This window comes from Ranitomeya imitator, chromosome 2 (genome assembly GCF_032444005.1).
Source record: "Ranitomeya imitator isolate aRanImi1 chromosome 2, aRanImi1.pri, whole genome shotgun sequence".
Taxonomy (NCBI): Eukaryota; Metazoa; Chordata; class Amphibia; order Anura; family Dendrobatidae; genus Ranitomeya; species Ranitomeya imitator.
In genome coordinates this window covers 634,077,056-634,089,799 of record NC_091283.1, presented here as the reverse complement: position 1 = coordinate 634,089,799, position 12,744 = coordinate 634,077,056, and the positions used below count along the sequence as shown (strand labels likewise).

At 59.0% G+C, this 12,744-nt stretch overlaps 1 protein-coding gene across 7 annotated transcripts in view; it reads right to left on the bottom strand.

The window, feature by feature from the left end:
* Positions 1-12,537, bottom strand: part of INPP5F (inositol polyphosphate-5-phosphatase F) — a 160,351-nt gene extending 147,814 nt beyond the window's left edge. For 3 of the 7 annotated variants that reach the window (XR_011318442.1, XR_011318443.1, XM_069752659.1), the window contains exons 1-3: positions 12,227-12,452; positions 5,162-5,242; positions 1,610-1,746 (exon numbers count right to left, since the gene is read on the bottom strand). Coding sequence is in view for 5 of the 7 variants with exons in the window: in XM_069752659.1 (XP_069608760.1) it covers positions 1,610-1,746; positions 5,162-5,242; positions 12,227-12,323 (315 nt within the window). In the remaining 2 variants the exon portion in view is untranslated. Of the gene's footprint in view, positions 1-1,609; positions 1,747-5,161; positions 5,243-12,226 lie in introns of all 7 variants that reach the window. The other 4 variants (XM_069752660.1, XM_069752661.1, XM_069752654.1 and 1 more) reach the window with 3 other exon arrangements.
* Positions 12,538-12,744: the final 207 nt, after the last annotated feature.

Genomic DNA, 12,744 nt, shown 5'->3' with positions numbered 1-12,744 from the left:
AGGAGGGCAGCCCCGCACACACAGCAGAGGGAGGGAGGAAGGCAGCCCCGCACACACAGCAGAGGGAGGGAGGAGGGCAGCCCCGCACACACAGCAGAGGGAGGGAGGAGGGCAGCCCCGCACACACAGCAGAGGGAGGGAGGAGGGCAGCCCCGCACACACAGCAGAGGGAGGGAAGAGGAGGGCGGCCGTACATGCAGCAGACGGAGGGAGGAGGGCAGCCCCGCACACACAGCAGAGGGAGGGAGGAGGGCAGCCCCGCACACACAGCAGAGGGAGGGAGGAAGGCAGCCCCGCACACACAGCAGAGGGAGGGAGGAGGGCAGCCCCGCACACACAGCAGAGGGAGGGAGGAGAGCAGCCCCGCACACACAGCAGAGGGAGGGAAGAGGAGGGCGGCCGTACATGCAGCAGACGGAGGGAGGAGGGCAGCCCCGCACACACAGCAGAGGGAGGGAGGAGGGCAGCCCAGCACACAGCAGACGGAGGGAGGAGGGCAGCCGTACATGCAGCAGACGGCGGGAGGAGGGCGGCCGTACATGCAGCAGACGGAGGGAGGAGGGCAGCCGTACATGCAGCAGACGGCGGGAGGAGGGCGGCCGTACATGCAGCAGACGGAGGGAGGAGGGCAGCCCCGCACACACAGCAGAGGGAGGGAGGAAGGCAGCCCCGCACACACAGCAGAGGGACGGAAGAGGAGGGCGGCCGTACATGCAGCAGACGGAGGGAGGAGGGCAGCCCAGCACACAGCAGACGGAGGGAGGAGGGCAACCCACCCAGCACACAGCAGACGGAGGGAGGAAGGCAGCCGTACATGCAGCAGACGGCGGGGGGAGGGCAGCCCAGCACACAGCAGTTGGAGGGAGGAGGGCGGCCGTACATGCAGCAGATGGAGGGAGGAGGGCAGCCCAGCACACAGCAGACGGAGGGAGGAGGGCGGTCGTACATGCAGCAGATGGAGGGAGGAGGGCAGCCCAGCACACAGCAGTTGGAGGGAGGAGGGCGGCCGTACATGCAGCAGATGGAGGGAGGAGGGCAGCCCAGCACACAGCAGTTGGAGGGAGGAGGGCGGCCGTACATGCAGCAGATGGAGGGAGGAGGGCAGCCCAGCACACAGCAGACGGAGGGAGGAGGGCGGTCGTACATGCAGCAGAGGGAGGAGGGCAGCCCAGCACACAGCAGACGGAGGGAGGAGGGCGGCCGTACATGCAGCAGACGGAGGGAGGAGGGCGGCCGTACATGCAGCAGACGGAGGGAGGAGGGCGGCCGTACATGCAGCAGACGGAGGGAGGAGGGCGGCCGTACATGCAGCAGACGGAGGGAGGAGGGCGGCCGTACATGCAGCAGACGGAGGGAGGAGGGCGGCCGTACATGCAGCAGACGGAGGGAGGAGGGCGGCCGTACATGCAGCAGACGGAGGGAGGAGGGCAGCCCAGCACACAGCAGACGGAGGGAGGAGGGCGGCCGTACATGCAGCAAACAAAGAAAGAAGTGTCAGCACATATGGCAGGTCAGGGTGGCCATGCCATATGCCAGTCCTAGCCGCGCAATAAGCGCCACTACCTAGCTGCAGTGAGAACTACACTTATAATCTAAAAATCCCACCTACCTCTAGCTCAAGGTCTTGCGGTTCTGCTGCAGATAGTGGAATGACAGCAATCTTTGAGATTTTGTAGATTTCATGACTTTCAGGAAGGACGCCAATCAAGGATTTCTGACGAATAAGAAGCAGCCACCAGGGAAGATCTGTAGAGAAGCAGTGTGTCTGTAAGTGGAAGAAACCCTTAAACCTGAAGATCTGGATGTTGGGGGTAATAAGTTACCAATCATCACCCATACGGCCCTGCTAAAGTGGAACACCTGCAAACCACCATCCCGCTGATCCTCTCAGAGCTCACTAGATGAGAAAGCTTCTAGAGGGTCAGGGGCCAAAGCAAATCCAAAATCCCTTCCCCTGACATGAGGGGCAACCTGCCCTCAAAACCTTATGTGAACTCCCATGATCCTATCAGCTGAGGATTAGGGCCCAATCTTCCGAGTATGATCCCAAGCAGCAAATGACCATTGTAGAGCAGACACTGACCAGGATGAGGCTGCCAGTCATTGCCATCCGGAGGAAACCATAAATGACAGGTCTAATAGCGAGGGCATGTTATCTGCATCCTGTGCGCAGAGGCAGCCGACAGGTCGGGGACAGGGTCGGCCATGAAGGGTCTGTGCTGCGGCAGAAGTCCTCAGACATCACTGCCTGCTCTCAATGAGGCAGTGCCACCTCTGCTCCAGCACTGCAGCCAGGGCACGCATGTCAGACCACCATAGAAGAGAAATAAGGACAAGTCCTAGGTAAATATATGTTATGGAGACATGTCCGAGATAGGGCAACACCAACCAACTCTAGCACCGCGGCACAGACCACCGCGGCACAGACCACCGCGGCACAGACCACCGCGGCACAGACCACCGCGGCACAGACCACCGCGGCACAGACCACCGCGGCACAGACCACCGCGGCACAGACCACCGCGGCACAGACCACCGCGGCACAGACCACCGCGGCACAGACCACCGCGGCACAGACCACCGCGGCACAGACCACCGCGGCACAGACCACCGCGGCACTTGTGCTCCTTCATTTCAGTAGTCCAAGGAGGGTGTGAAAACTAGATCAGTAACTCATCACCCAATAATTAGCAAACTGGTCCTGATCTAGTCCTGCTCTCACCGCTTGACACCTGCTGGAACTTGCACAATCCGGAATGAGCAGAGCTGTGACATTAGTCCAGGCTAATTACTTACCTGCACTCATACACTGCAACAAACCATCAGCTGATGTAAAAAAAAAAAAAAACCTCACATGAGAATGTCAGGACATAGTGAGCGGTAGCTGTAACCTCGCCCGGCACTGGCTGACAGCTGGCCCAGCAGTACATCAGAACATAGTGAGCGGCGGCTGTAACCTCGCCGCCTGCCACTGACTGACAGCCGGCCCAGCAGTGCATCAGTACATAGTGAGCGGTAGCTGTAACCTCGCCCGCCACTGACTGACAGCCAGCCCAGCAGTGCATCAGTACATAGTGAGCGGCGGCTGTAACCTCGCCTGGTACTCCCATACAGCCGGATTCAACAGAACATTCATTGAGACTGCTAATAAGGAGATGACGGGGGGGGGGGGGGGGGAGAGAGCTGTAATAAGGAGATGACGGGGGGGGGGAAGCTGTAATAAGGAGATGACGGGGGGAGAGCTGTAATAAGGAGATGACGGGGGGAGAGCTGTAATAAGGAGATGACGGGGGGGGGGGGAAGCTGTAATAAGGAGATGACGGGGGTAGAGCTGTAATAAGGAGATGACGGGGGGAGAGCTGTAATAAGGAGATGACGGGGGGAGAGCTGTAATAAGGAGATGACGGGGGGAGAGCTGTAATAAGGAGATGACGGGGGGAGAGCTGTAATAAGGAGATGACGGGGGAGAGCTGTAATAAGGAGATGACGGGGGAGAGCTGTAATAAGGAGATGACGGGGGAGAGCTGTAATAAGGAGATGACGGGGGGAGAGCTGTAATAAGGAGATGACGGGGGGGGGGGGAAGCTGTAATAAGGAGATGACGGGGGGAGAGCTGTAATAAGGAGATGACGGGGGGGGGGAAGCTGTAATAAGGAGATGACGGGGGTAGAGCTGTAATAAGGAGATGACGGGGGGGAGAGCTGTAATAAGGAGATGACGGGGGAGAGCTGTAATAAGGAGATGACGGGGGAGAGCTGTAATAAGGAGATGACGGGGGAGAGCTATAATAAGGAGATGACGGGGGAGAGCTGTAATAAGGAGATGACGGGGGAGAGCTGTAATAAGGAGATGACGGGGGGAGAGCTGTAATAAGGAGATGACGGGGGAGAGCTGTAATAAGGAGATGACGGGGGAGAGCTGTAATAAGGAGATGACGGGGGAGAGCTGTAATAAGGAGATGACGGTGGGGAGAGCTATAATAAGGAGATGACGGGGGGAGAGCTGTAATAAGGAGATGACGGGGGAGAGCTATAATAAGGAGATGACGGGGGAGAGCTGTAATAAGGAGATGACGGGGGGAGAGCTGTAATAAGGAGATGACGGGGGGGGGGGGGAAGCTGTAATAAGGAGATGACGGGGGAGAGCTGTAATAAGGAGATGACGGGGGTAGAGCTGTAATAAGGAGATGACGGGGGAGAGCTGTAATAAGGAGATAACGGGGGGAGAGCTGTAATAAGATGACGGGGGGAGAGCTGTAATAAGATGACGGGGGGAGAGCTGTAATAAGGAGATAACGGGGGGAGAGCTGTAATAAGGAGATAACGGGGGGAGAGCTATAATAAGGAGATGACGGGGGAGAGCTGTAATAAGGAGATGACGGGGGGAGAGCTATAATAAGGAGATGACGGGGGGAGAGCTGTAATAAGGAGATGACGGGGGAGAGCTATAATAAGGAGATGACGGGGGAGAGCTGTAATAAGGAGATGACGGGGGGAGAGCTGTAATAAGGAGATGACGGGGGGGGGGGGAAGCTGTAATAAGGAGATGACGGTGGGGAGAGCTATAATAAGGAGATGACGGGGGGAGAGCTGTAATAAGGAGATGACGGGGGGAGAGCTATAATAAGGAGATGACGGGGGGAGAGCTGTAATAAGGAGATGACGGGGGAGAGCTATAATAAGGAGATGACGGGGGAGAGCTGTAATAAGGAGATGACGGGGGGAGAGCTGTAATAAGGAGATGACGGGGGGGGGGGGGGAAGCTGTAATAAGGAGATGACGGTGGGGAGAGCTATAATAAGGAGATGACGGGGGGAGAGCTGTAATAAGGAGATGACGGGGGAGAGCTATAATAAGGAGATGACGGGGGAGAGCTGTAATAAGGAGATGACGGGGGGAGAGCTGTAATAAGGAGATGACGGGGGGGGGGGGGAAGCTGTAATAAGGAGATGACGGGGGAGAGCTGTAATAAGGAGATGACGGGGGGAGAGCTGTAATAAGGAGATGACGGGGGAGAGCTGTAATAAGGAGATGACGGGGGGAGAGCTGTAATAAGGAGATGACGGGGGAGAGCTGTAATAAGGAGATGACGGGGGGTTAGGGTTGTGACTCCTGCCGCAGCTCTTTGCAGACATCTTCGCCCACTGAGGATGTACTCTTACCTGTGTGCAGCTGAACCTTCCCGATTATTCCTTCCACCAGTCCTAAGCAGATTGGATTCCAGGCTAGAAGAAGGTCGGTGGCTGCAACAAAAAAAAAACAACAAAAAGAAGTCATCCATAAAGGAGCAGACAGCACATATAGAGGTCCTCACAGAGTCATGGAAGCCACCGACATCACTGAGGCCAAAGAACAAAATAAACTAATGCGATTTCACTGTTAAACGAAGGGTTAATATCTCATCAAAAAGAAAACTCAATCTCTGACCTCAGCAATGACCAGATACTGCAAGCGTTTGGCTGCAGGGGTTACAAGTCCCCGAGTCAGAAGGTCGTTCTCACCCATTCACCGACAAGAAAAGAATCTTCCCAAAGGTCACCCTGCAAATCCCTGGTCAATCCTCAGGCGCGGAGCTTCACTGATGAGGAGTTCCTGGCTCCGGATGCCCGGCTCATCTTCCAGACATACGACTTACAAATGCCACAAAGTGCGCTCGTGTGCCATCTACCGTGTGTGCGGGGATTTCTTTGTGCTGTGGTGTGGGTGGTCCCATGCATTGTGGCATTTAGGGACCCATTTGGTGTGTTCCTGTGTGTTTGTGTTCCCATGTGGTGTGTGTATTCTCATGTGGTATGGTATGGCTGGGTGTGTTCCCATTTGGTGTGTGTTCCCGTGTGGTGTGACGTGTGCGTGCGTTCTCATGTGGTGTAGTGTGTGTGCACAATCTCATGTGGTGTGGTGCATGCGGTTGTGTTCCCATGCAGTGTGCGTGTTTCCTTGTGGTGTTTGTGTGTGTTCCCATGTGGTGTGTGCATGTGTGCATTCCTGTGTGCCATGGTGTGTGTTCCCGTGTAGTGTGTGCGTAACTGTGTGCTGTGGTGTGTGTGTTTCAATGGTTTGTACACTCATGTGTGCATTTCCTTGTGCCATGGTGTGTGTGCTTTACTGTGCGTGTTCCCATGTGGTGTGTGCACATTCATGTGCCGTGATGCACGTTCCAGTGTGTGTTCCCATGTGTTGCTTGTATGTTCCCTTGTGGTGCGTTCCCATGTGGTGTGATGTGTGTGTGCACATACCCATGAGACGTGTGTGTATTCCCTTGTGGTGTGTGCATAACTGTGTGCTGTGGTGTGTGTTTCTGTGTGCTGTACTGTGAGTTCTCATGTGATGTGTATGTTCCTGTGTGCTGTGGTGTGTGCTTTACTGTGTGTATTACTGTGTGGTATGTGTTCGTTCCCGTGTGCCCCCATGTGGGGTGTGTTCCCGTGTGCCCCCATGTGGGGTGTGTTCCCGTGTGCTCCCATGTGGTGTGTGTTCTTGTGTGCCCCCATGTGGTGTGTGTTCCCGTGTGCCCCCATGTGGTGTGTGTTCCCGTGTGCCCCCATGTGGTGTGTGTTCCCGTGTGCCCCCATGTGGTGTGTGTTCCCGTGTGCCCCCATGTGGTGTGTGTTCCTGTTTTCCCCTCATGTGGTGTGTTCTTGTGTGCCCCCATGTGGCGTGTGTTCCCGTGTGCCCCCATGTGGCGTGTGTTCCCGTGTGCCCCCATGTGGTGTGTGTTCCCATGTGCCCCCATGTGGTGTGTGTTCCCATGTGCCCCCATGTGGTGTGTGTTCCCATGTGGTGTGTGTTCCTGTATGCCCCATGTGGTGTGTGTTCCCACGTGGTGTGTGTTCCCGTGTGCCCCCACGTGGTGTGTTCCCGTGTGCCCCCATGCGCAGTGGTGTGTGTTCCCGTGTGCTCCCATGTGGTGTGTGTTCTTGTGTGCCCCCATGTGGTGTGTGTTCCCGTGTGCCCCCATGTGGTGTGTGTTCCCGTGTGCCCCCATGTGGTGTGTGTTCCTGTTTTCCCCTCATGTGGTGTGTGTTCCCGTGTGCCCCCATGTGGTGTGTGTTCCTGTTTTCCCCTCATGTGGTGTGTTCTTGTGTGCCCCCATGTGGTGTGTTCTTGTGTGCCCCCATGTGCAGTGGTGTGTGTTCCCGTGTGCTCCCATGTGGTGTGTGTTCCCGTGTGCCCCCATGTGGTGTGTGTTCCTGTTTTCCCCTCATGTGGTGTGTTCTTGTGTGCCCCCATGTGGTGTGTTCTTGTGTGCCCCCATGTGGTGTGTGTTCCCATGTGGTGTGTGTTCCCATGTGCCCCCATGTGGTGTGTGTTCCCGTGTGCCCCCATGTGGTGTGTGTTCCCGTGTTCCCCCATGTGGTGTGTGTTCCCGTGTGCCCCCATGTGGTGTGTGTTCCCGTGTGCCCCCATGTGGTGTGTGTTCCTGTGTGCCCCATGTGGTGTGTTCTTGTGTGCCCCCATGTGGTGTGTGTTCCCATGTGGTGTGTGTTCCTGTGTGCCCCATGTGGTGTGTTCTTGTGTGCGTTTCCACGTGGTGTGTGTTCCCATGTGGTGTGTGTTCTTGTGTGCCCCCATGTGGTGTGTGCCCCCATGTGGTGTGTGTTCCCATGTGGTGTGTGTTCCCATGTGGTGTGTTCTTGTGTGCGTTCCCACGTGGTGTGTGTTCCCATGTGGTGTGTGTTCCCGTGTGCCCCCATGTGGTGTGTGTTCCCGTGTGGTGTGTGTTCCTGTGTGCCCCATGTGGTGTGTTCTTGTGTGCCCCCATGTGGTGTGTGTTCCCATGTGGTGTGTGTTCTTGTGTGCCCCCATGTGGTGTGTGTTCCCATGTGGTGTGTGTTCTTGTGTGCCCCATGTGGTGTGTGTTCCCATGTGGTGTGTGTTCCTGTGTGCCCCATGTGGTGTGTTCTTGTGTGCGTTCCCACGTGGTGTGTGTTCCCATGTGGTGTGTGTTCTTGTGTGCCCCCATGTGGTGTGTGTTCCCATGTGGTGTGTGTTCTTGTGTGCCCCCATGTGGTGTGTGTTCCCGTGTGCCCCCACGTGGTGTGTTCCCGTGTTCACCTCCAAATGTCAGGGGTCCCCATTACAATAATATTTGAAGATGTTTCCAGGTATTTGGACATTGGAGCCTCACGTCTGAGCTTACACAGGCGCCAGCTCAGCCCGTGCCCCACCGTCATCGCTAGGCCTGGACACTGTCATCCTATACATTCACCAATTACTGGAGCCACGAGATCAGTGACAACTACCTTGCACTGCACAGAATTAAAGGGGCTTTCCAGCTTCAGCAGGTTATCATTCATAGTGGAGCAGAGGATCCAATAATAATAATATAATAATAATAATTGGTGACTCATTTCCGGAGTCCAGTGGCGGCTCTCTACCAACCACTGAGCTCAGCGCATTGTGACCTCACTCTATGGTCTTATCACAACCATCATGGAGAACCAGCTTATTGCTTAACCCTCTGCTTGCATGCGGCTGATCACGGGAAATCTATTGCCAGTATCAGGCCTACACCCGGGTGTCCGCCATTATGTTACGAATAGGAAAAGATGAGGCCATTGATGACTATGAGGAGCTCTGCATCCAGTATTATGTTCCTCTGTGCGAGTGTCACACAGCTCTGCAGGTGGAAGTCACGCTGAATTATTAATGACCCCCAGAGCAGCGATCAGTGAGAAAAGTGTGAACGTCCACGCTCCATCCCCGGGGAGGCCGAGCCTCCGACCACGCTCCATCCCCGGGGAGGCCGAGCCTCCGTCCACGCTCCATCCCCGGGAAGGCCGAGCCTCCGACCACGCTCCATCCCCGGGAAGGCCGAGCCTCCGACCACGCTCCATCCCCGGGAAGGCCGAGCCTCCGTCCACGCTCCATCCCCGGGAAGGCCGAGCCTCCGTCCACGCTCCATCCCCGGGAAGGCCGAGCCTCCGTCCACGCTCCATCCCCGGGGAGGCCGAGCCTCCGTCCACGCTCCATCCCCGGGGAGGCAGAGCCTCCGTCCACGCTCCATCCCCGGGGAGGCAGAGCCTCCGTCCACGCTCCATCCCCGGGGAGGCCGAGCCTCCGTCCACGCTCCATCCCCGGGGAGGCCGAGCCTCCGTCCACGCTCCATCCCCGGGGAGGCCGAGCCTCCGTCCACGCTCCATCCCCGGGGAGGCCGAGCCTCCGTCCACGCTCCATCCCCGGGGAGGCCGAGCCTCCGTCCACGCTCCATCCCCGGGGAGGCCGAGCCTCCGTCCACGCTCCATCCCCGGGGAGGCCGAGCCTCCGTCCACGCTCCATCCCCGGGGAGGCCGAGCCTCCGTCCACGCTCCATCCCCGGGGAGGCCGAGCCTCCGTCCACGCTCCATCCCCGGGAAGGCCGAGCCTCCGTCCACGCTCCATCCCCGGGAAGGCCGAGCCTCCGTCCACGCTCCATCCCCGGGGAGGCCGAGCCTCCGTCCACGCTCCATCCCCGGGGAGGCCGAGCCTCCGTCCACGCTCCATCCCCGGGGAGGCCGAGCCTCCGTCCACGCTCCATCCCCGGGAAGGCCGAGCCTCCGTCCACGCTCCATCCCCGGGGAGGCCGAGCCTCCGTCCACGCTCCATCCCCGGGGAGGCCGAGCCTCCGTCCACGCTCCATCCCCGGGGAGGCCGAGCCTCCGTCCACGCTCCATCCCCGGGGAGGCCGAGCCTCCGTCCACGCTCCATCCCCGGGGAGGCCGAGCCTCCGTCCACGCTCCATCCCCGGGAAGGCCGAGCCTCCGTCCACGCTCCATCCCCGGGAAGGCCGAGCCTCCGTCCACGCTCCATCCCCGGGAAGGCCGAGCCTCCGTCCACGCTCTATCCCCGGGGAGGCCGAGCCTCCGTCCACGCTCCATCCCCGGGAAGGCCGAGCCTCCGTCTCTGCTCCACCAGTGAAGTCCTCTCCGTCTATACTCTGGTGATGGTGTGCACTGTGAAGGCCGAATTGTGTGCAGCAGCTCCACGTATCCCCAGTTGCAGCACGTGGGGTAAATTTCAGGCACAGAACAAATTTATTTCTGCAGTTGCCCCTTTTTCGTGTGGGGCGGAGCAGCGGCAGAGGTTGTATGGCGGAGCAGCGGCAGAGGTTGTATGGCGGAGCAGCGGCAGAGGTTGTATGGCGGAGCAGCGGCAGAGGTTGTATGGCGGAGCAGCGGCAGAGGTTGTATGGCGGAGCAGCGGCAGAGGTTGTATGGCGGAGCAGCGGCAGAGGTTGTATGGCGGAGCAGCGGCAGAGGTTGTATGGCGGAGCAGCGGCAGAGGTTGTATGGCGGAGCAGCGGCAGAGGTTGTATGGCGGAGCAGCGGCAGAGGTTGTATGGCGGAGCAGCGGCAGAGGTTGTATGGCGGAGCAGCGGCAGAGGTTGTATGGCGGAGCAGCGGCAGAGGTTGTATGGCGGAGCAGCGGCAGAGGTTGTATGGCGGAGCAGCGGCAGAGGTTGTATGGCGGAGCAGCGGCAGAGGTTGTATGGCGGAGCAGCGGCAGAGGTTGTATGACGGAGCAGCGGCAGAGGTTGTATGGCGGAGCAGCGGCAGAGGTTGTATGACGGAGCAGCGGCAGAGGTTGTATGGCGGAGCAGCGGCAGAGGTTGTATGACGGAGCAGCGGCAGAGGTTGTATGGCGGAGCAGCGGCAGAGGTTGTATGGCGGAGCAGCGGCAGAGGTTGTATGGCGGAGCAGCGGCAGAGGTTGTATGGCGGAGCAGCGGCAGAGGTTGTATGACGGAGCAGCGGCAGAGGTTGTATGGCGGAGCAGCGGCAGAGGTTGTATGACGGAGCAGCGGCAGAGGTTGTATGGCGGAGCAGCGGCAGAGGTTGTATGGCGCACTCGTCTTCCTGCTTTATGGCTGTGCTTGCTCCTACACTGATCCTGTCATTTCCATTCCAATATGAGAAGTGTTAGGACACGTGACGACTAACCCCACAGAGACCATCACTTCTCCACCTGCCCCTTCTCCTCCTCCACCACCTGCCCCTCCACCACCTGCCCCTCCTCCTCCTCCACCACCTGCCCCTTCTCCTCTCCTCCACCACCTGCCCCTTCTCCTCTCCTCCACCACCTGCCCCTTCTCCTCTCCTCCACCACCTGCCCCTTCTCCTCTCCTCCACCTCCTGCCCCTTCTCTTCTCCTCCACCTCCTGCCCCTTCTCCTCTCCTCCACCTCCTGCCCCTTATCCTCTCCTCCACCTCCTGCCCCTTCTCCTCTCCTCCACCTCCTGCCCCTTCTCCTCTCCTCCACCTCCTGCCCATTCTCCTCTCCTCCACCTCCTGCCCATTCTCCTCCTCCACCACCTGCCCCTTCTCCTCTCCTCCACTTCCTGCCCCTTCTCCTCCTCCACCTCCTGCCCCTTCTCCTCCTCCTGCCCCTTCTCCTCTCCTCCACCTGCCCCTTCTCCTCTCCTCCACCACCTGCCCCTTCTCCTCTCCTCCACCACCTGCCCCTTCTCCTCTCCTCCACCACCTGCCCCTTCTCCTCTCCTCCACCACCTGCCCCTTCTCCTCTCCTCCACCTTCTCCTCTCCTCCACCTGCCCCTTCTCCTCTCCTCCACCTCCTGCCCCTTCTCCTCTCCTCCACCTCCTGCCCCTTCTCCTCTCCTCCACCTGCCCCTTCTCCTCTCCTCCACCTGCCCCTTCTCCTCTCCTCCACCACCTGCCCCTTCTCCTCTCCTCCACCACCTGCCCCTTCTCCTCTCCTCCACCACCTGCCCCTTCTCCTCTCCTCCACCACCTGCCCCTTCTCCTCCACCACCTGCCCCTTCTCCTCTCCTCCACCTGCCCCTTCTCTTCTCCTCCACCTGCCCCTTCTCCTCCACCACCTGCCCCTTCTCCTCCACCACCTGCCCCTTCTCCTCTCCTCCACCTCCTGCCCCTTCTCCTCTCCTCCACCTCCTGCCCCTTCTCCTCCACCACCTGCCCCTTCTCCTCTCCTCCACCTCCTGCCCCTTCTCCTCTCCTCCACCTCCTGCCCCTTCTCCTCTCCTCCACCTCCTGCCCCTTCTCCTCTCCTCCACCTGCCCCTTCTCCTCTCCTCCACCTGCCCCTTCTCCTCTCCACCACCTGCCCCTTCTCCTCCACCACCTGCCCCTTCTCCTCCACCACCTGCCCCTTCTCCTCCACCACCTGCCCCTTCTCCTCCACCACCTGCCCCTTCTCCTCTCCTCCACCTGCCCCTTCTCCTCTCCTCCACCTGCCCCTTCTCCTCCACCACGCGTCCACCTATACACTGACCTGGACGGCTGCTGAGAGTCCCGTCGTGGCGGCTGCACCACAGGGCCCGCTCCCCGCTCTGCAGGATGTAATGGTCCTTCGCTTGGAAGAGCTCCATGACCGGGAATTCCAGCTGCCAGGATCCAGCGGGTGTGGCGGCGTCAGCGGCTATCGCATATCTGCCATTCACAAGAAGACGTGGTGCAGGCCGAACTCACCCCTGGAGACAGACATGGTACATTCCGTCTCCGCCCCCAACATTCACCGTTGCCGCTAATTGGATTGTACCGCTGACCTCGCCCCACAACAAAGGTAAAACAGTCAATACGATCAGTAGCTCCGCCCCCTACTAGCACCATGGAAACCTTGTAGAATGACGCGCCTCAAGAAAAGAGAGATCTGAGGAGGAAACCGAGCAGGGGACTGAGAAGAGGACTGAGGAGAAAACTGAGGAAAGGAATAGACAGAGAACTGAGAAAGGGACTGAGGAGAAAACTGAGGAAAGGAATAAGCAGAGAACTGAGAAGGGGACTGAGGAG